Here is a 23,440-nt window from a genome sequence, read left to right as displayed (position 1 = left end):
TCTGTAACCAGGACGATAGAGGTCTGAGATCCCTGACACAGTCAAGGTCAAGGTCTGACTATCAACAGTCAGGTATTCTATTAACGTGTCCTTGAGCAAGAGAGTGAAAGCTATCTATCTATCTATCTATCTATCTATCTATCTATCTATCTATCTACTTTATATATATGTATATTTATACTGCATATGTATATATATATATATATATATATATATATATATATATATATATATATATATATTGTATATATTACAATAACTCAAATATATTCTTGGAAACAGCATGCATGTTTTTGATAAAAACACACCTGCATTGTATAATAATGGTTATTATGATCTTACTGTGTTTTGACATTTATATTCAAAATATTCTGATTGGTACAATCAAATGTATGTATGTAATGTATGTACAAAATGTATTATGACTGAGATCATTTTAGAAAAATACAATTTTAACGGTTAAAAGAGCAGCTTTTAAAGTTTTTTAAATGTATTTTTTATTGTAATTTTGTATTGTATTGGTTTGTGTGTGTATTTCTTTCGAGTTGTATTTTATAAAAAAGCACATTTGGATCTTATAAATGCAGTTGTATATGACACTGGTTCATGCTATAGTATATACTTGTTCCTAAAACAAACATTAATAAATAATTGATTATAATTGTAATTAATTAAATATGAGATACACAAATTAAGACACATTTCCAGCTCACAGGACATAACTGAGAGATGACGCATATTGGCGTGAAAAAAAGTGAAAAAAAAAACAAAAACCCCCACATTTCACATCCGGCTACCTTTACAGATTACACTGAAGGTGGTACAGTTAATCAATTCACACTTCACACAGAATTATGAAAGGCAGCAATGCAGTTTTGATGCAAATTGTAGGGGTGATGCAGTTCGTGTGGTGTTTGCTCCTTTAAATACACCAATTACTGTATAATAGGCTGCTGGTGTTAAAAGTCCTTTCTTTAAAAGGCAAACACTTGCATGACTAAACCCACTTTTATTAAATCTAACAACAGACCCTTATACCTAAACAACAGATTAGACTGTTTAGCAGTGAATTTGAAACTCCCATATGAACATTTTGATGATCTGGTAACCCTTTTGACAGGAGAACACACCAGTCCAGCAGTAGTTTTTTTTCACATTCTGGCAGCTCTAATTATTCAGTGAAGCTTAGGGAAATACACCCATCCATCTACCTTTACTGCATACATAAGACATTTTGCAGTGGTGCTACAACATCAAGCCTAGTGAAACAACCAGTGCTGTCATTTTTTTCTGGTGAGGACGGTCTAAAATCTAGAGCATTAATATATGTTGCTATTGTTTGTTTGGAGGATTGTCTACATCATTCATTTTCTATGATATTCTATGTTGAATTACAGTGTTAGACTTATGATCATTTGTTAATGTGTTGGACATTTTCTTTGTATCGATAGATATGTCATGAATTGAAGAACAAACATAACCAATGATGCTTTCATACAGCGCAGGGGAGGTGTTGGGAGTCACTGACTGGTTTGATGAATATGATCATATGCTACGGCCTTCACAGTCACCACATCCCAACACAAATGGACACCTATGAGAGATTCTGAGAGACTGAATTGTTAAACAATGCATTATCAAAAACACCAAATAATAGAATATCTTTTTGAGAGATTCATGTCCGATGACTTTTAAACCGCTTTGATGGAACAACTTCTGTCTAAAACATATTTTTGTCATTTAAACACGTAAACAAAGTAATCAGCAATCTCTAATTGTTGAATCCTCTCAACGCTGCAAAACCCTTTACAAAGTGAGTGACAGCAACTTTGCCACAGCTCATCACCACCCTGTCCATCTAATTGTCACACCTCAGTGGAAGCATGCCCCTGGAACACTCATTTATTATGCTATAATTGAAGCTAAACAAACTCACTTCCTCGTGTTGAGATAATGATTGTAATTGTCACAAATAATTTGTCACTTCTAATTGTCGGAGTCAGTTGATAGATGCGACTCTGTGTTGGCGTTTGTCTACTTTGAGGAGAGTGGGACACATTTATTTGATCAGAAAAAAAAAAGCTTTTAAAATGAAAATGACAGTTGAGACACTTTACAGAAACATACAGTATCAGTGGAAACATGATGACAAGCTTTTGTTGTTTTCAATAAACACATCTGCACAGTCTAGTATTATGTTTTTCCTCATGAAGCATGATTATGGTGTACCTTGCAGTCCCTACTGCTGTTTCTGCACTGGAGTGGGCGAGCAATGTTGACAGACTCTTTCTACAAACCCCATGTAGTCAAGCTGTCAGAAGGGGGATGCGCTTGCGCAATTGCTGCGCTCTCTCTCACACTCACACACACACTCACACACACACACAAACATACGGCTCCGTCAGTCTGCGCAGGTTATGTTCAAAATCAACGTGGAACTGCTTGTATACAAAGGGATTCATGTCCTTAAATACAGTAAGTGGATTTTAATCAACCAGTTTTACCAGTTGATTTGATGGAAGAAAAAAAAAAAGTTCTCAGCGGATTTACATTTGACTTAGTGACAATCAGCAGCACTTTCTGGAACAACAAACAGGAGATCTCGTTAAAACCTCTGGACTACATCTAGGGAAACATTTAGTCAATTAAATGCATCTCTGAATACCAAACAAGCTCTTTCCCAAAAGCCGATAACGAGGAGCGACAGCGAGGACGATCCGGCGCACCAGGTAAAGCAAACACTCATCAGCAGCTCGCCTGTGCAACCTATTTGACTCCAACTTTGAGCCCGTCAGAAAGAAAAAAAAAAGCTTTATCACTTTATGTCTTTTTACAGAAGTTTTCACCATGAACCAAACCGCAGGAGCCACGAACGCGTACCGCAGATGTTCCAAGGGAGGAAAGGTAATAAAGAGTTATTCGGGGGGGTGAAGTTGTGATTTGGAAACAGTGTCGCCCGAGCACGGTGCAGCACTGGAGGCAGCATGGCTGAAATGTTGGATGTGTGAAAGATTTGTAGACGCTTTTTTTTTTTTTTTTTTTTTTTTTTTTTTTTTTAGCATTTTGAGTTATTGTGTGTCTGTGAGCGGTTGTAAAATCTTTTAATTGGCTGGAATAATCAGCTTAATTAAAGTGAGGCTTTGGAGCTAGAATTAGTTTTGTCCACACTGCTAAGAAATAATTCATTTTTGCAAGATTCTTCTTCAAGCAACTGAGAAATGATGCAGGACAAGTGGGTTGATGCTCACTTGCAGTTTTTCCCTCCCCACCCCTGATATAATTTCCTGCTCTAACCACTTCATCAGTGACTTGATTGTCATCTGCTGCTCTCAGCTCCAACATGATGACACTGTGCCACACCAAGCCTGTGACCCACATTACGAGGCTGCTGCTGCTGCTGTGTGGATGTAGTGTAGTCAAAAGGGAAGAGAGGAGAGGAGAAGAGGGGAGGAGGGGGGGCTTGAGGATGAGAGTGGGAGAGTGGAGGTGGAGAGAGAGAGAGAGGATGAAAGCGAGGCTGGAGGGGGGGGGCTGGAGAAGGAAAAGGGGACTGTATGATAGTCTTTCCAGTGAAACTATAGAGGGTGGGGGGGGGGGGGGGGGGCTGCTCTCATTCCCAACACATCTGGATCTGTCAACATGAACAATCATTTGAGATGAAGTATGCAAGCTTATTTATCACCAGCAGCTATGGAACATGGAATATCCACAGCAGATTTCCCAGCGTTTGCAAATATTGATTTTTTTTTTTTTTTTTTCAGCTGCAAATATTTCAAATTGATGTGTATTGATTGATGAAGCGCTTGTTCTCTCATAGAGGTGTTTGGAATGATCCTGTAAATGAGCTCTGATGGGTGTGAATGGGAATTAACACACTCTGTTGTACTGTGTTTGTTTACACTCTTAGTTTAACCGACACTGACAGCTTCTGTTTTTCTTCTTTTGTAGTGTTAATCTGTGCTTGTGTGAGTGTTAATCGAGGTAATGTCGCTGCCCATACTTTAGTATTTATGCTGTCCTTTCACTCACTGCTTGGTCTAATTTGGGGTTGTTTCATCTATACTTACGCATCAACTTTGAGAGAGAAAATAGATTCTGACTAAACACCTCTACAGACACTTTTGTCTCCAGACGGCAGTGTGTCCGTTTCATTATCCGTCCCGTAGCCGCTTTTAGCCAATCGTCTGCAATTTCAAACTGTTTGGGTTTGTATTTGTGCCCATTTAAAGCTCAGCGCGGGGCAGGATTTCTCTTTGATGAGTCTGTCTCTCGCTCTCTCGGCGGACTTTCTATTTCCAGTCATGTTGACAGTCGGCCACAGAGACGTTTCAGCGTGGATTAATGACACTCTGATTAGGTCTGCATGTGTTCTCCAGGCCTCCCTACAGAATAAGCCCCACATGGTCATGGTCATCAGCTTGTGACAAGCTCTGACAGGTTTATAAACACCTGAAATGAGAGGAGAGCAAGTGCGCTGTGTTTTGAGATTATTTTTAGGATCCTTGAGAATTCCATCTAATCCAATTTCTGTAGTTTTCATTTCCTGTTTTTAAAAGGAAAAAATCTACCCTAAAACATTTAATTGAAGCTGTTGGCCATGTATCCTGCGCTCACGTTGTGTTGTATTTTTGTCATTCCCTCATCAGCTGACTGACTAAATGGAGACAATGGAAGGAACGCTGCAGTGAGATATTTCCAGTGCAGCTTTAAGGGGCTTTGATAGCAAAAAAAAAAATCTGTTCTTATCTGAAATACCAACAGTATTTTTTTGTCCTTATCACAAATCAACAGCTTTTCACAAAGCTCAGGGAGAATCACACAGGCAGACAGACCAGTTTCTCTATTGACAGTAGTCTCTATTGACCATCATGCAGTGCAGCAGCGTCTGTGAGCTCCTTCTGTACCTCAGCTGCTCCTTCTAGTAGCTTTTTTAGTAAGTTGCACTGTTCCGTTTGTACTCACTTTTCACATTTATCGCTCTCATCTACCTGCACTCGTATAGCACAGAGGAACTCCCTTCTCATGGGATTGTCCAAAGCCCTTCTGGGAAATGTAGGAAGTCATTAGAGGTAGTAGAGACGATTGAGGCTGGGCACATAAAAAGAAAGAAGCTTAATCTCAAACTAATTCTTCAAAAATAACAAATTGATGATATTTAAGAATATCTAAGGGTGGAGTTTCTCTTAAGTCTGTGATGCATTCGACTGTTGACTTTTCCTTTTTATGCATAAATCCCTTAGAAAGACAACATTTTGCCTGTGATGCTCAATTAATATTCAGAGCTTCTATTTTGGATTATTCTGATTACATAGAAGTTTATAAAAAGCATTTCTGGTAGTTCATAGTCATATTTAGAAAGAAAGAAGAAATCAAGGAAACTTCCATGTAAATTAATCAGCATATCATACTTCAGTGATGCACAGTTACCTCTTATTTTTATCTTTTGGCATTGACACTTTTCGGGAAATCTGACTGAGGAGGATGAATCTTTACAACTCTTTTACCATGATGAAAATAGTGTCTGGACATGGATCACCCACTAGAGGGCAGTGTGGTACTGTAATACACCTATATGTAAAGGAGTCTTACTGTGATTTAGTAGAATATATTTTAAAAAGTGTATCATTTGGAAACAGTTCATTATTTTATTTTCTAAAATCTTGCTTGATTGGCTTGGAAAAATATCAGTCTAATAAAATCAGTGTTTTCCAGCCAAGAGCCGTTTGACTCCATGATTTATTTTGCACTGTTGTTCCACTGCCTTAATCCTTTACTGTCTCTTCTTTGGCTGAGCTTGATCAACCATTTATAACACTTTTTAGTAATAATATGCAATAGTTACACATTGCTTCTGTAAAGATTTGCGCTCTAGTTCTGTGACATTGAATATATTTTGGATTTTCTCAGTTTATAGGATTCATAGTGCTTTGAGATCAATTCAGGGCTTAACTCCCCCCCCCCCCCCCCTCTCTACAGTTCCTGCTGCTCTTTTCTTTTTGTCTTGTCTCGGTCACAGCAGGCTAGTTTGATTATCTTGGCCCTTGACAGCCCCGCAGTCCTGCGTGTGCACACCACACTAAATCCCAATTAGCTTGCCCAGTTTCAGAGCCATTTGGAACTTTGCTAATCTCTGCATCTGCAAAGCCCAGAAAATCCCCAAATTCTTCTGATTACAGTTCCATAATGAGAATATGAATGTTTAATTTGTGTGACTCAGTTGAGACACGGGGGGGGAAAAAAAACTAAACTAAATTGATGGTCCCATGCGATGAATATGTATTAACTGCTGCTGCCCAAATATAAATTGATCACTTCACAGAATCTGTGACTTGAAAGTATTGGGAGTTTTGTCCTGTCAAATAATTGGAAATACCCTGAAGTATATTTGTACATCTCATTATTTTGTGTGCGTGTGTGTGTGTGTGTGTGTTAACAAAAACCCATTTGTTTTTGCAATCATGGAGCTCACATCAGAATACAAATAACCAAGTCATCCAGTTATTGCAGAGAGCAAATGTGCTAAACGGGTATTTCAAGGAGCACAGGAGCTAAGCTGAAAGGTATTTGGATTGAGGGTAGACTTCTTAATTACTGTGGCTTTGTTGGCCAACAGCGGGGCAAACACCAGTAGAAATGTGCCAAGTATTGATCCCTGCTCTCATTACACTGCGGGCCCATTGTAATGCACGTTTATCACCCCAACTCCCTCACTGGAGTCTATGGAAATGATCATTGATTTTTTTTTTTCTCTTCTTTTTTTTGCACTCTTGGTAAAATGGCAGGAGAACGCCTGTCTCAATCATCTTTGCACTTTGAATTTCTGTACTCGAGGCCCTCTCCCACTCTTTTTTTTTTTTCTCATCCTGATGACTCTCGAAAACGGGGCCGCGCCATTGGTCAATCTCAGTTTATCCCTGCTATACAGTAGTGGCTTTGCAAGGCTGCATCTTTGCTTTTGAAGTCGCTCTTTCATGCTGGTTCTCAACACATAAAAGCTGCTGTCGAGCACCGGTGTGATCAAGACTGTCTTAACTCTGTCTGGAAAAAAACAACAACACACCTTGTGCCTTTCTCTGTATTTGTTTGGGAACTTCAGCTGCTTGTTTAGAGCGTACACAATGAAATTACATTTGGAGCCACATCAGAAAGCTCTACCTGTGTGAAATGAATAATGCAATAAGAAGATGGAATACATTTTCTCAGTTTTAGCACCAGTAGGTGAAGTGTTTTTTTTCCATAGACCATACAGTCTATGGGTTTTCCTACAATAAAATGTGTTACAGATTGCTCTTTCTGCTGTAGTGGCATTTCTGTTTGTAATAGCCTACTGGTGTGTGTGCACTTATTCATCAGATGCTGCAGCCATGCTCCCCTTCCTGAGCTCCTTCTACACCCCTGAAGAAACTGTAGCTTTATAACTGTGTGTCAGCACAGGGAAAAAAACATGCAAACACAATATGATGCTTACACGCATGCATATCTGAGCCAAGTCGAGCACTGTGTTGGTGTCACTCGGCTGCAGCGACTCGGCTGTGGCTCTGTGCTTCCTGGGGATGATTGACACCGCAGGGAGTGTAATTGCATGAGTCACCGAGACCTTCCTGGCCCTTTTGAGTGAGCGGTTGGCTCGGCAAAATGCTTGGGTCATGACAGCCCATCTGGTGGCATATGACAAGCAAGTCAACAAGCCCCAACGAGACAAATGGCGCCACAACAGTAAACAGACGCCCGTGGTTGGGAGATAGACACTTGAGCCATATCTAAAATCACAAGCATATCCACTATGTGCCCCCAGAGGCCTCAGTACCCATCAAACTAGACTGCACTCACTGCATCCAAAGTATGGTGGTGTCTGAGCCTGCTGCAATAGCTTGAAAACACTTTCATTTCCTTTGTGTACATCTGTCACGGTCATGTAATGCAAATGAGTCTCTTTTAACAGAGGAGTCTCAGTAGGATGTTGCAATGTGCTGACATGCAGGAGTTGAGGGGCTGCAGGTCAAGTTTAAGTTTGCCCTCTGCTGGATGAAAGAGTTCATGATCTTCAGTGTGAGAGTCCCACGTCTTACTCAGCAAAGTGAGCTGGTGCATAATGAGGCAAATGAAATGGTGAAACCATTAAATTAATAGTCTGTTAATGGTGTGACTTAAAAGAAGTGGTTTGCAGAGGCTGTTTTTTTATTTTTTTTAGAAAGATTGCAAAAATAATATGACTGTAGCAGGAAAGATAACTGTTTATAGGCTTCAAAGTGTTTCATAAAGTGACAGTCTAGCATCATTCTGCTGTCTAAGAGACACACAGCGAGACTCCCCATCTCATCATGTAAGACAGCAGGACCTCAGTTACTCTAAATAAACAATCATTTTATTCATGCTGTCCTTGTGTTGTTCTTCCTTGTACTTGAAAGGGAATATAAAAATAAAAAGAACAAAGATCCTTCGTGTTGGTGTGTTTGATTCTGCTGTTTAACTTATGTATGTACTCGAGATCCTGATGAAAAAGAAAAGGCCATTTTCTGCTTTCTCCAGTGGCGCTGTTTATCCTTATATATCCTAAACCCACGCACCAGTGCTCAGGGCTAACTTATGTGTTCAGTGGCCTTGGTCAGATATCCAGAGAGATGTATACAAATAGCTGTATCTCTTCATGGGTTTATTCTGCCTTTGTTCTCATGCTGAAGTTACCAATATTCTTTTGTTTTATAATAGACTCACACATTGTAAAAGGTTTTACTGTACTGCCAACATAATTCATCTTAAGTCTTTATTGAGTCTTAAAACCTAGTGATGTAAATTGTATCATTTAATGTTATGTATCTAGAATGACCTGCTTCATATTGGAGCTTTGTGAATATTTTCTGTTATCAGTGATACCAACATTGGAAAAGAATGAAAATTTCCACCAGTGACTTGATTTTTCATTTGCATTTTTGCATGGTGACAGACTTCTAAGACAGTTAATTCCACAGTCTGTCACATTTTCAACACGTCAACATGTTAGTCTATAGATATTCAATGAGTATGAGCGCTGATAGTGTTATTCCAGGATGCTCGTTCTTTCAGCCGTTCAATCTTGATTGATTTGTCTGTGTGCATCATAAGCAGATATTGAATCAAACTGGATCATTTTGCAGGGGACAGCAGGTTTTCTTTCCAAAATGTTTTTAGTATTTGGAGCTGTTATTCTTCCACTCTGTCAAGACTCTGTCCAGTCCAGAGTTTGCCTCTGTCCCCACTAAGCTCAAGACTCTGGACCCGAAACATACAGATGGATGACTAATTCAAGAAAAACTAAGCTTTGGTGCTTCTCGTCATAGATTCTCCAAGTCTCTGGAACTCTACTACTACTACTCTAAATATATTCTTTCATTTGGTATTTTAGGGTGCTGTCTAACACATCCCACCAAAGTGTCCCAATGGTCTTCAGCTGGGTTAAGATTTGGTGACTGCAAAAACCATAGCAAACCATTTAGTGGTTTCCTGTATGGAAGCATCTGAATTTGTTATGTTTCTCCACTAATTTTTTCAGGTTTTTCCTTTAAAGGGGACATATTTTGCTTTTTTGTTGATGTATGATGTTGGATGCTAATGTTAAACATGGTCAAAGGTCCAAAACTTGAGGTGAACGTATGTAAAAAAAAAGTCTTCCTAAAAGAGCTTCAGTCTGCTCTGAACGCTCTGTTTGCAAAGTTACCTCTACTTCCTCCTCGTGATGATGTCAGATTGTTCCTGCATGCCCACAAACGGCTGTCCGTTAGTCTTTGTAGCTAAAGGTTGGGCACGCTGTCCACTTGCATATTTCGGATCGAGTTCGGGCTCAAACACATATAGATGTATTTGAAAAGTTTCCATTTTGTGTAAAGAACAAGAACGAGAAGTGAAATTCTACTACTACCTGTTTTTTTTTCTTAAAATTGTAAATCATGCAGATATATTCCACTAGAGCCCCAGAATAAAAATAAAGACCTGGAAATGCGCATGATACTTTAATTTATCATCTGTCTGTCTTATAGGAATTCAAACCTAAAACTTCCTCTTAAAAAAATCCAATATATTTGCTGTCTTGCTTGGGGACTACGCTGTTCTATTACTAAATATATGATATTCACAACAGTTTCTTTTTTAAATTTTTTTATTTATATTCCTTAAGAAACATTCATTGGGGTGATTGTAGGTTATACTTTGTGGTTTTTTTACAACAAAAATAAGTCGTAAAAAAGTAAGACATTCTAGGGTGGCAATCAGTATTGTAACTAAGTACATGTATATGTCACAGAAAGGGTGGCAGATATATCTTTATTGCAATGCCAATATGGGTCTGGAATGTATCACATTAATGGAAACTGATACCAGGATATGTTTGTATTTACTGTTATTGTGATTATTTCCACCTTACAGTACCATAGCTACTATATATATGCTTGTAGATATACATTTATCATCTGAAATAACTGGTTAGAGAATAATGTAAATTCTTTGTGTGGGTGGATTCTCCTTTATAACCTTCAGATTTGGCAGTCGAATCATAGCACTTCTGCCCATCGTCCCTGCGGGATCCATAATCTAGCCTGTAACTTATTAAACACATGCACAATGAGCCTTTCCAGACCACAATGACTGAAGTGAAATGTGTGGGCTGGCATTTTAAAGCTACAGACGGATACTTCAGTAAATACATTCGTCTAGATAGTTGATCAAGGACTTCCTCTGAAACAAAATGCCTTTCATGCTGCTTGTTGCAAACATTAGCCAGCCTAGTATTGTAGAAGAAAAAAATCCATATAGCCAATTTATCCTCCATGGCATTTCAAGATGAGTCTGTTATTTAATATTGTTATTAGCTGATTTATTGTTATTGATCATAGGAAATTTGGCCCATAAATCATACAAGCATGCGGGCAGTGACTTTTACAGGCTTCTGATGTTGTTTTAGTCAAGGCAGAGGAAATGGATTCATTTGATTTATTTCTAATACAACTACTTTTCCACTTCTCTTTGATTTAAAGTTGTTATGAGGGCACTGAGTGTCCTCTTTAAGAACTGCAAGGACTCGTTACAAAGCTGCAAAAACTTTTTTCACATAGACCTGTTATATGGAACCTTTTTTTGGTGATGCCATAATTCCTCCTCTTCTTCATTATAGTCCTAAGGGTGTTTCAGGGAATATCTAGTTTCTTTTTTTTTTATATCCTTTTATATCCCTCTCCTAAGCTGAGCCTTTAGGCAGTAAGCTTTTCAAGACCTTATGTTAGCTCCTGGTTGCCCATGCGTGTCTCTGCACACTGACATACACTGAGCAACAAAGAAACCTTTGGGTCAAACCCTTTAATTAGAATCACTTCACTTGATTTCAGGTGAAAGCATATTAGCTTCGTACATGCTCTGAATGTGATCTGTTAAACCCCCTGCACACTTGCAACGCTCCAATTTCCAAGGGTGTTGCACAATCAAGCAATTTAAGTTTCCCAGTATTAATACAAAGGAGCAGCCTTTTTGTTTGTGTCTTGATCTCGTTCTTTTCTAGAATTAAATGACTTTCCATTTTAATGCAAACGTGTATTTTAAAAATTTGAAACATTTTGAAATGGTTGAGATATATTTTTGGTCCTTTTGTAAAATACACTTTGAATGTGTCTCATGATGTTGTGCCACTATATGGGTTTGAACTGTAATTTTTGAACAGGGAATTCCATTACCACCTTTAGATGTGGGTTTAAACCCTGCTGTATTCGCTGCACATAGTCATTTGAACCAAGGCAGTCATTCACCCCTATTTGGCCTGATTGCTTGGCAGCCTGTTGGCTTGGCCATGACTTTACGTATTGTTTTCCGAGCTCTGTCCTTGTCTCACTGCACTTCCAGTGTGCAGCCTTTATTGAAATGTATAGCATGGCCCTGCCATGGCCCATTTTCATATAACTGGTGGAGGCAATTTTATTGACTTATTGCAAAAAGCTGGTGCATAACCGATCACACAAGCTTCATCTGTCCCTGTGTCCCTGGCAGTTAAAAAGAGATGATTTGTCGTGTTAACTCGCATTGCCCTAAAACAAGATGCTGTTCCCCTTGACAATGAACACTCGCCGCCTGAACATAAACAACAGTTTTATTGTGCTCCAGTCTGTGAGCCTCCAAATCAATGCTTTGTAAATCATCCTCGGGAGGCATGCAAACACAGATCCATTCTGTGTAGCCAAAACATCTATGGACACACTGGTACATTAATACAGATGGATGAAGAGCAAAGGGCCACTGCCATGTACTGTCAGCCAATAATAATGAGTTGTTTTTGTGGCAAAATGGCAGGGAATCAGAGAGATGAGAGGATCAGTAAAGCCATCAACCGTCTTTTCAACTCAATCCAAACCTTGAGCCATCATTAAAGTTAAACAAAAGCATAATACTTTCTGATATTTCACTACTGCTGAACCTCACCTTGCTGCCTGTTTGTATTAGTTTCACTTAATGGGTTTTGTGCCTCCAGAGAGTATGCGATCTAAAATGAGCAGCAAGCTGTAGACAACAGAAAGTGGGACAGATATGCAGGTGCAATGTTGGGGAAAAAGCCTACTCAGCCCTGTCCTTTAGGCTAACCCAATTTGGGTGTGCAGATATGAACCTGCAGTACATGCAGTGTGTTGCATGATATTCCTCATAAAGCTGATGGTCCAGGGATCATTAACTCTTCTCTTAATGATAAAGATAAATATATCTCTTAATGGGTGCAGTGTGGTGCCAGAACTGTGGAGTTTAAAGTTATATTCCTTAAGATTTCCACCATATGAAAACCCATTTTTGTTCATAAGTATGGCTGGTATGTTATTTTACACGATAGTCATTCAGTGTAATTTGAATTCTGCAGCTGCCTTTCTGCAAGTTACACCTTATTACCTGGTTTCACAGGAAACTAAGCACTGGAGTACTGGAGGTGATGCAGACCTCCATTATTAAAACACATTATTGCTACAAGCGGGACTGCAATCTTAAGGATTACAAATTAGTGCACTTTAAGGTACTTCTACATTGGCTTCAGTCTCGAGCCATGGTAGTTTCTGCTTATATGAATGTCTGACCATGCTGATGCTTGTGTCAAGGAAACTTGTCCAATTTGTGCCCTGCCACATTTTCTTTGGTCTGTAATGTGCCTTCACTTTTATTCCTTTTAACGATAGATCCAGTTTTACACTTTTATTTACCAGACATTTTCCAATTTATCTGTAATGTACACAGAGGCAGTGTGTGAAATGTGACACTAATTTGCATGCTGACAACGATTTCTAGTGAGATTACACCCAGCTGATTGATGGCCGCACTGTTGCCCCAGAAACCACCTTGGGCGATGTGATATGACTCTCCCGTTATCAGACACTAAAGCATATTCCTGTAGTTAATCTTCCCAAATGGGCGTTCACAGAAGATATCCAGCATCCACAGGCCTTGACTGGTAATGAAAGACAGCCTTTTCCAGCAGCACGTCTGAATGCAGCTCTTTTCACAGCAGTAAAAATTATAAAGAGGACGACAGGAAAGGAAGCTTTACTGGCATGTTTCATTATTCACTGATGTACCATAGAAAAAACCTTGTAAGATCCAGGTATGGCTATATGTGATGGAGGAAATTAGTGTTGCTGTTTAAGTGAATTAAATCCATTGATAAATCATAGTGTCAGGCAGGAATGCTGCAGATGTAATCGGGTGCAAAGGCATCATGAGAGGACAGAATGACTACAGACAAAGGTATTGTTTGACAATGACAATGATTTTATTCTATAACAACCTCTCAAGGAGGTAAATGGATACATAAAAAAGTTACATATGACAGAATAAAAACAACGTACTCGTTAGGGAATACGTTATACGAATACGTTATTCGGCAAAGCACAAATAGTGGATTTTTACGAATATTTGTTTCATACAAATATTTTAAAAATTATTTGTTTTAAGGAAGAAAAAAAAGTCAAATATCAGTGCGCAGGTTGGTTACATCACTATCTCAGTCTCTCTCCTCTGCTCCACTGTTACGCCTATCAGCAGGTCTCAATGAGGAGAGTCACATCCACCTGCTACATGATGCACATTTCCTAATATAGACATCACTCCCGGAGTTGGGGGTGTTCCCCAGAGATAAAGCTGAGCTACTGACACACAAAGTACTGCCACTGGAGACTCCATAACCTGTTGTTCCCCTTCTCCTTTCCACAAAGTTACGTTGTAAAAAATAGGCAGTATATGAAAAGTGCAAAGCAAGAATCGCCTTTGAAGTTCTTCCCTACACGTTACACAGTGTGCTGTCTCTATGTTATGGGTGTATAAATAGGTAGAGGTCTGTCTGCAATGAGGCGATGAGTAAAGTTTCATTTTCAGCTCAGTCGTCTGTGATCTGGGAGACTCGTGTTCGGTCCCCAGTGTAGGGACCTCCTTCATAAGGTAGTTTATTCATGAACACTTATTGTAACACTTTTTTTAAATTTTCTAAAATTAAAAGCACAATAAAAACAAAAACAGGATTTTTAAGCCTCTTTCCAGTTTTATTCAAATACAAATACAGATAAAAATACAAATACTGGACCCTCTGCACATCCCTGGTACTCGTGTATATTTTCTTTTTGTGACTCATTTAAGGCTCTTCGCTGTTTCAACATGACACTGCCCCCCTGTGCACAAAGCTGGGTCAATTAAAAAAAAAAAGAAAACAAAAGAGGTTTCTTGACCTTGACTGGCCTGCACAGAGCCCTGACCTCACCCCTATCTGACACCTTTTGGATGAATTGGCACAAATCCCTGCAGCCAGGTTCCAAAATGTTGTGGAAAGCCTCACCAGAAAAGCTGAGGCTGGTGGTGTATTTGTGTCTTCGACAGCAATGAGGACAAACAAGAATATATTGACACTCATCTCCTTGATCAGCTGTCAAACATACGTAAATACAGTCTTGGCACCTAATCACGCATATGTCGAAGACAAAATCTATCTTCGGCATGGATTTTGGTTGCATCCTTCTGCTTCAGATCAGTGAATCCACCATGTCTGAAGGCATGAAAGGAAAAGAAAAGTAGAGGTGCTGTGAAAATCTGCGGGCTATATGATTCCCTGATGGATAAACATGAGCCACCCAGGCATGTGCAGGGTACAGCCAACTCCACAGTGCCATCAGTCAACCTTAATGGTTGTTAGCATTACAGAGAAACCAGGTTTAATCGTTTTACAGTCTGTTGACAGTGGAGTTGGACATATATGTAAATGTTGATGAAGCTGAGATTCTAACAGGCCAACAGGGACTGTGTTTACTCTCTGTGAGAAGTGTGTCTTTTTTCCACGTTTCCACTCAGCATGTGTAATGTACCTGAAGGGAGATAGTGAACAGGAACTGCTGAGAAACCATGAATATGAATCATTTGCTGATTCTGTTGATCCATACTGTAATGTATCATCGTCTTCATTAAGAAGGCACCTATTGACTGCAGTCACATGACCAGTTTTCAGTGAACATTTCTTACTTGTCAACATGATACAAGGTTTTAATAACCAGTAACCCTCTCAAAGCAAAGTTCACATGTGTCAAAATAACAACTACTGTTTCTGCTAGAAATGTTTTATTGCTAAGAAGATTCTTCTGGGAAAGGTCCCACCAGACCTCCTTAAAAAAAACAAACACATTTTGTTTCATGGACAAGATTTCAGTTGAATCATTGGACAGAGAGTAAAAAAATGGCTGAAAAATAGAGAAGCAAGCCTCTACTAATATATATATATATATATATATATATATATATATATATATATATATATATATATAAAAAATTTGGAATAATTTATGCATGCATTTATTGATTTTCTTTTCCCGTACTTTCACTATACACTCACTACACACATCCTTTTGAACTGCTGGAGTGCGAGGTTGTGAAGCTGAAGCCAGCTGCTGTGCTGTGGGAACTCATCATCCATCCCTGAGCGGAGCAGAGCAGGTTAAAGTGATGAATCTGATCCAAGTTCCTGACAAACGCCTGCTGTTCAAGGCAACTGTTCCATTAATATTCAGATGTGCTTACTGGCTCTGTCACGGGGTGGAGGGAAGCAAAAGTCCCCTTAAGTTGGAAAATAATTACAGTAACTTTTTCCATCTTGTACTGCCAACCACTACTAAGAGGGAATTATGTCTACAGTTTACAATTTAGTGTATATCATATTTTATTAGGATGTGTTCAAGTCAGACAGAGTTTACATCTGCAGGATTCTGAATTTAAGCCATCGTAGTGCTTTTCACCAAAAAAGGGATCCAATAAGTATCGACCAGGGTTTCAGTATCTACTTAAAAGCTCAAATAAAAAAGTAAAAACTGTTTTTTTTTTTTAAGGTAAAAACAGTGAAAAATGTGGCATTTTTCAAACCAAGCCCCACGTTAGTTCACGGTCTTTCTAGCTCTGTATGTGGCAGTGATACCGCTAATAGACCTCCTGCATCGAGGCTGCAAGATTAATGTACGCTTTACATGCCATGTGTGCCATTTTTTTTCCTGCTCCTGAATTCATTAGAGATGGTAATGATCTGTCGTCTTGACAGTCCGGGGTGGGGAAGGTCAGCACAAACCTCTTATCTAGATTATGGAGCTCCCCACCAGCGGAGAAGTGTGCTGAGCGTTTTTTTTGAGAGAAATTCACAGAAAGATGTTTGAGATGCAAATCAGCTGATAGCATACATACTGAGATCGTCGCTTCCCGCTGCTCAGTAATGGTCACAATTTCGAATGCAGCTGTTTCTGGTTTGCTTATCATTTATTACTCTTAACCTGTAGCTGAAACCCTGAGCCGCATTTGAACAAAAAAAAACCCATTTAGCACTTTTTACAATTAATCTGGGATAAGAAACTAGAGCACCTGTTCTTACTATTTTCTTGAAATGATAGAATTTACTTAAACACAATCCGGTTATATCAGGAAAGGATTTAGTTTCCTAGATTCAGTTCAGCCTGGCGGTGATGTTGCTTACAGTAATTTTATTCCTATTTGAAACGAGTCCAGTACCTCTCAGGCTGTCATTAAAACAGCAAAACACAACAGTGACAGAGGTGTTGAGGATATCATGGTATCAAGTAATTAAGTTGATAATGAAACCATCGATTTGTCCTCCGAAGGTCTCGGTTGAGTTTATTGTGCTGGATGATTGCCATCACAAGAATGAAGCTTGTTCTCTGGACTCACTCCACTGGGGATCCGGGCCAATCAATCCTGGATTTGGGTGAGTTTTAATCACTTTTGTCTGAAAGGCTCACCGGCTCGTCAGAGAGTCTTGGCTTGGAAGACGCCCAGTAGTCCTAGAGACACCGAGACAAATCCTTACAAACATGCAGAGTTGTACTGTAGACACACAGCACACACTATGGGATAAAGAGATGGCATGTATACGGTGTCTTACTTATCCAGTCTAGTGTTCGTGCTTAAAACAAGACTTATTTCCAGGACATAATTTAGAAGATAATATCAATAATATTGAGCTAATTTACCGCAAGTGTTGGATTTTCTCTTCATGCAGAAAGTTGCCAGTAGCAGCTTGGTGACCTCTTAATGGCTAAATTAACTGGATGGACTAATAAATGTATCAAGGTCCTATCTAACAACACAACTCAACATATATGGATATGTTGAGTTGTCGTGCTCCAAACAATTTCAGTTTACTTTTATTTAGTCATTTGACGATGCTAATGTTCACATCAGTCATATACAAGTAAAACAGCAACACATTCTTTCATACATCATTCTGACTGTATTATGTACACAGTATATAAATAAATATAAGCTGAGCTCTTCTTGGCTGCCTTAGTTTCTGTCCTGTCTGGTTACCTGTTGTCCTGACAGCATTCTTTCAGCAAATACAAAGCCTGGACACTGACTTACTTATATACTAAAAGCGGGGTAATAGTTCAGATTCATTGCTCAAATAAGCCTTATTTAATATGAATTCTGTTTCACAAGTTCACAAAACAAAACATTATTGTGCATTAATCTGAGAAACTAGCAGCTAATGTTAATTTTATCTCTTTTGTGTTCATTGTCTGGCTAGAAAGGACTAAATACTTCCCCTTTTGACTCTTGTCAGTCATCTCGTTGTGCGTAGTGTTCGTGTCTGCAGCTTCATTTCTGCTTTACATTTATATAAGACTAGAAAGAGTCGTCCTTTGTCCTGTTAACTGTTAAATGTGTCCAGACTTATTGTAAAATAATGCAGCTTACCAGGAAGAAGAATAGTGGGATTTACAGATTCTTTTTGTGGGTATTAATTTATTTGTGCACGCACTTGTTTGCAGTTTTTGTTAAAGAAATAATGCAACATTTTGAGAGTTAGGCCCGTTGCTTCTCTGGACACCACAAATATGTACATGGCTGAAAACCTCCAAAACCAATTACGTGGAGTTGGCACACAAGCAATGCTCAATACCAATCTAATGTCTGTACGGCAGCAGCCAGTTAGCTTAGCGGTGTCTTGAGACGCCGGGAAGTTAGTACTCCTGGCCAAGAAATAGTGCAGCACATAAACTCCTGTAAAAACACAACATGCTGTTTTTACACTTCGATTTTTGTACGGAATAAACAGATTAGTGAGCTCTAGAGATGGATAGACTTTATTGTCCCCAAAGATATTTGTTTTCACACAGCGTGAATTAGGTTGTGCTGGTACTGTAGCAGTAACAGTCCCCCCCGCCCCACCCCCCCTGTTTCCAGTCTTTCTGCTAAGCTAACCGTGTCCGCAGCAGTTCACTTATTCCAGCCTTTTATTGTGGTTTTATATATTGGAGTCGGGCAGCAGCCGTCCACACTCCAGCAGATTTTCACTCCCCAGCAGAGCTCCCATGCAGCTCCATAGCTTTGGCTGCTGTCTGCTCTGTGACACTTAACTGCCTTTTTTTTTTCTTCCAGAGCTTTGAAGCACTTAACCATCCCTGGCTAGCCATTTTCTCTCTGAGTCTTACCATCAGGCAGCTGCTGTCTGCTTCTGCCTGGCCAACATTGTTGTTACAGATGTCCTTGGCCGCCACACCTGTACATGATGAATTTCAACTTGGCCCGTTTTGTCTGGTAGGGGAATAAACAACATGGTGAATCCAATATTGCGTGTAGTACAGGCCAGCTTGTGGGGTCGAGAGGAGTTTATACGCCATGTTTGATACATGAACCCTGATTAAATGTGGCGCTATTAGCAAAGCGTAAAGCTGTCATTTACGGGAGTTACGTACCATGAGTTTAAATTATGTGTGTCCTTTAAGCATGCTTTTGACAGTACAACTCGGAGTGTTTATGAAGAGAATCAGTAAAAAAATGCCGACACAGTAAAGAAGCAGTCCAGCCAGCTACCTATCTTTGCAACTCCTATGTTCTCCCTCTGTCAGCAGTCCAACTGGAGTCTAGGGAGCCCAATGCCCCCATTAGGTTGTTTTGACAGCCTTATCCATGGTAATTAATACCAGAGACTTTTAAATGAGATTTATGTGAGACATGCTGTTTGCACTTCCCAGTTGGGCTAACCTGCTCTCTGTGCTGTGAGTTTAGGACACTCTGGTTGCCTGGATGCATCATCAGTGTACAGTTTTTTTTTTTTAATCGCTTTGAGTCTAAATTCAGAAGGTACACTTTCCGAGTGATATTGATTTATGAAGCTTGTGAGAGAGAGCGGGAGCTAAGGGAGCTTCCATTCCCAAAGTTGGTAAGTAATTCAAAGGACTCGGTGTATTTCAGCTAAAAATTTACTTACACTTCTGGATGTACAAAATATTAGGAACACCTGATGATGTAGAGCTGCAGGCCCTTTTGCACAATCCACCTCTCAATGGTCTAAATGCATGAACATCTGCAAAATATTTCCCTCTGTCTACAGTCCCTTGAAGCACCCATCCACTTTGCAAATTTGCAACAACTTCTTTCCTTCTTTCCCTCTTGATTAGAAGGTTTAATTCATTTATGCCACTCTTCTAAAAAAAAAAAAAAAAAAGACAGTAGGACAGACACTGCAACCTGGAGACTGGAGCAGTTTGATCATCTCAGGGTGATATTTCAGTGCTATAAATCCCTTTTGAATATAATCAGAAGTAAAGCTGACAGTGAAAAGTTTTTTTTTTGGAGAGTTGGCTGTAGACACTGAGTTACTAAAAGGACAAAAATTTGCACTCAGTAATGTGACAAGTATTCAGGAAGCTCACCACAGATCCTCACTTGCTCTCGGGATGTAATTCTCCTCCAACATGACCTTTTAAGGTTTTATATTTATTACGAATTCAAATCCACCATTCATGATGTAATTTACATTCTTGGGGGGGGGGGAAACCCTCCATATCTGAGGTTATCTTTGATCAATCCATTGCATGATCGGATTTTTCCATGACTATGTTAAATGTGCAGCTGATTACAGCTGAACTGGCGTCAGATATTCTGCATGTTATCCAGCCACACCGTCAGTTTACGCGCTGTCCATCACAGTTCAAATGATTACTTGCAGCAGCTTGGACAACACGCACCGACTCTCAATTACCCACTGACGAACGTAGGAAAAAGGGAGATATTCTGTCACTTTTTCTTTTTTTTTTTTAACAGAAATAAAAACATCTACTGCGCACCAGGAAAAAGCCTTCATCTGGGGTGTTCAAACTCATCTCCCTCCTCGCTTCACGTATCGTTTTATTCTGTTGGATTTGCTGTTTTGTATGCAAGGAGGGAGAGCCCGTCCGATACACATTTTCAACACCACATCGAGGAGAGCCCCCGTTGTTTTCCCTTTTTTTTTTTTTTTTTTTTTTTTTTTAATCAATCCGTTAGGTTGTAAGCCCACCCACTTATGAACTGGCTCACTACCCAAGGGTCTGGCTGGGAGCTGACAGAAGCTGTCCAAAAGTCTACAAATTGAACCTTTCCAGAGCAGATCTGAGCCGCGGAGCGAGAGAAAAAATGAAGGAAAAGAGTCTGATTGAGACAGCAAAAATGCAAGGCAACGTTTTGGTAAGCTGGCTTTTGATTTGCTCATATTGCATGACGCCGATTAAATGATTTTGTTCCTTATTAAAAAAAATCTTTAGGAAGTATCCCGTTTCCGTTATCCACTTGCGCTTTGACGCACGTCAGGAGCTTTTGGAAATAAGCGTATTTACCTTTTGGATTCTGCATCTGTAACGTTAATTATCTGCAACCCGGTGAGGGGATTTCTGATAGTTCACGCCCTTTTTGATTTCACGTGTCCTTCCCTCTTTGCAAGTGCAGCCGATCTAAAAGACTCAGGAAGGATGTGAATCAAAGGAGTTGGAAAGTTTTGTCCTGTTTTTATGGGGCCGATTATAATGTCTGCTGAGTTTTGGCTTTGTCTCCTTTTACCTCGTGAAGCTTCTGAGGGCAGAGGTAACCTTTTGCCCAAGGAGGGTCCCATTAATATTTTACTGCATCTCAACCTGTGAGGTGCAGGATATATTACCCTGTCCGTCCTTCTGCTGGGAGCTGCAGGCAGCTATATGGATGTATGTATGAGGGGAGTTAATACCAAATGTCCTTTGGGACCCTTTCAGATATTGAAGGCCAGAATCATGACTCTTTCAGATTCTTTAAATTTTTGATTTAGGGAATATTATAGTTTATTATGCATTTCCACTTTTATTTCATGCCTTAAGACCTTCCGCTGATGTTATCCTAACATGGGCGTCTCACTGATTTTCTGATCAGCCCAACTTTGTTCCTGGGCAATTTAGTTTGATGTTAATTTTCGATTTTCCCCATGATTGCTTTATTTATAGCTGAATAAGCCATGCTCTGCACACACTCAAGGCCATTTTGGAAGATATGGGACACAGCTGTGTGGAGTCAGGCTTTTCTAAAAGACAGTCTTTTCCTCCCCATGGCCTTATTTTGTGCGGAGATGTGCAGAGTTTGTTTATCTCTTTTATCCCTGCATAATGAAAAGTAAAGACGGATGTTTATCGTGAGGATTTTGTTCAATTTCCATATAAGAAAGGGGCTTGTGCTAAGTGAGATATAAAGCGAATACTTTCGTTTTCGTTGGCAATTGTGCTGCAGTTCTGTTTTGCAAAGTTTTGAATATGGCGGAGAATCTGAAGCCTGGAGCAGGAAGTGAAACCAAATCTGAAGATTCATCAGAAAGGCAGAGAAATTGTGGTGCTGATAGATTCAGGCTCTTGAAAGTTACTACTCTTTCATTTTAATCCTCAGAATGTACCAGGAGCTCAGTTATAGTTTAGTAATTTTCTTATATAATGTTTTTCTCACAGTTGAGGGTGAGCGTGATGGCGTGTTGGCCTGCAGTAGCTAACAGAAGCCTCATTCCTAAAAGAATAGTTTGACATTTTAGAAAACTTCCTGCCGACAGTTATGAGATGATCGATACCGCTCTTACATCTGTCTGTTAAATATTAAACTACAGCCAGCAGTAGATTAGCTGAGCTTAGCACAAAGACTGGAGGCACAGAGGAAACAGCTAGCCAGCCTCTGTCCAAAGGTAAGAAAACCCACCTACTAGCACCTCTGAAGCTCACTAATTAGCAAAAATGTTTGTTTAATCTGTGCAAATTGTAGTTTTACAGAAGGATATGTGCAGGACCATTTCTTCTTCTTTGATTTATTGTTTATTCTTTTGACTGGAGTGATTAATTTTGATTTAATTACAAGATGGTGCCATAATGTGTAAAGCAAACACAGGTAACAATACAGGTGATGGCTTGATGAAACGATGTAAATATCCTATAGGATGCCTTGTGAGATGTTTGAAAATGTATAAAAAGTGGTTTTCAACCCGTTGTTCCTGATGAAGGCGTAAGCTGAAACGTTGGACTTTGATTCAGCACAATGCTGTTTGAATAAAGAAGAAGTTGATGAAATGAGCGAGCCTGTGTGCGCTCCTCCTCCTTCGAGCGTTTAAGAGTTCCCAAGGTTACCAGCACCAGCATACATTTGATAGGGTTGCTTCTTCAAACAGGACTATTTCCTGACTAGCTCCTCTGCAGCTGAAAACAAAATTTTCCGAGATGGAACAACAACACAGCAGAAATACAGTGAGCCTGCAGTGATAATGCACCTGCTGAAAATAATTGCTTTATCTCTGAAAAGGGTCTGCCTCTCAGACTCTTGACATTTGTTGTTCCATTTTGACCTCCTCAGTGTGCTCTTCAACCTGTCAGTTCAGTTTACTGACTAAATTCTGCAGGAAGAAATGTCAGAAGTACACGTATTTAGCCCAGAGCCCAAGCCCAAGCCTTTCTGTAGCACTCTAATAGCTTGTGTTGCCCCTGGATAAAACGATTCACACACATCTTTCATTTTCTGACTTTGGATATTGATTGATTGTTTCCATCGCTTTATTGATGTATTCATATCCGACATGCAGTATATGTGTCTCTAAATGCGTTGTTTGATTTACTGACTCAATCAGCTGTAAAATTATTTGACCTCTAGAGTCAGA

General features: G+C 39.5%; 1 protein-coding gene and 1 long non-coding RNA gene across 5 annotated transcripts in view; one reads left to right on the top strand and one right to left on the bottom strand.

Annotated features, from left to right (window-relative positions):
- Nucleotides 1-2,348: 2,348 nt before the first annotated feature.
- The window catches only part of LOC122972910 (dipeptidyl aminopeptidase-like protein 6), a 199,548-nt gene continuing 178,456 nt past the window's right edge, over nucleotides 2,349-23,440 (top strand). Inside the window, exons 1-3 of one of the 4 annotated variants that reach the window (XM_044340331.1) lie at nucleotides 2,349-2,475; nucleotides 2,688-2,729; nucleotides 2,837-2,904. In XM_044340331.1, coding sequence (XP_044196266.1) covers nucleotides 2,418-2,475; nucleotides 2,688-2,729; nucleotides 2,837-2,904 — 168 coding nt within the window. In that variant the 5' untranslated portion in view covers nucleotides 2,349-2,417. Of the gene's footprint in view, nucleotides 2,476-2,561; nucleotides 2,730-2,836; nucleotides 2,905-20,481; nucleotides 20,980-23,440 lie in introns of those variants that run through there. The other 3 variants (XM_044340332.1, XM_044340333.1, XM_044340335.1) reach the window with 3 other exon arrangements.
- On the bottom strand, nucleotides 17,130-21,405 carry LOC122972915. Its single transcript, XR_006399873.1, has 3 exons — nucleotides 21,129-21,405; nucleotides 18,963-19,065; nucleotides 17,130-17,309 (listed from the first exon to the last, which is right to left on the bottom strand). It is a non-coding gene; the product is annotated as an uncharacterized LOC122972915 (long non-coding RNA).

Source organism: Thunnus albacares, chromosome 21 (genome assembly GCF_914725855.1).
Source record: "Thunnus albacares chromosome 21, fThuAlb1.1, whole genome shotgun sequence".
Taxonomy (NCBI): domain Eukaryota; kingdom Metazoa; phylum Chordata; class Actinopteri; order Scombriformes; family Scombridae; genus Thunnus; species Thunnus albacares.
Note: the sequence above shows the minus strand (reverse complement) of the source record. Positions and strands in the feature narration are given on the sequence as shown.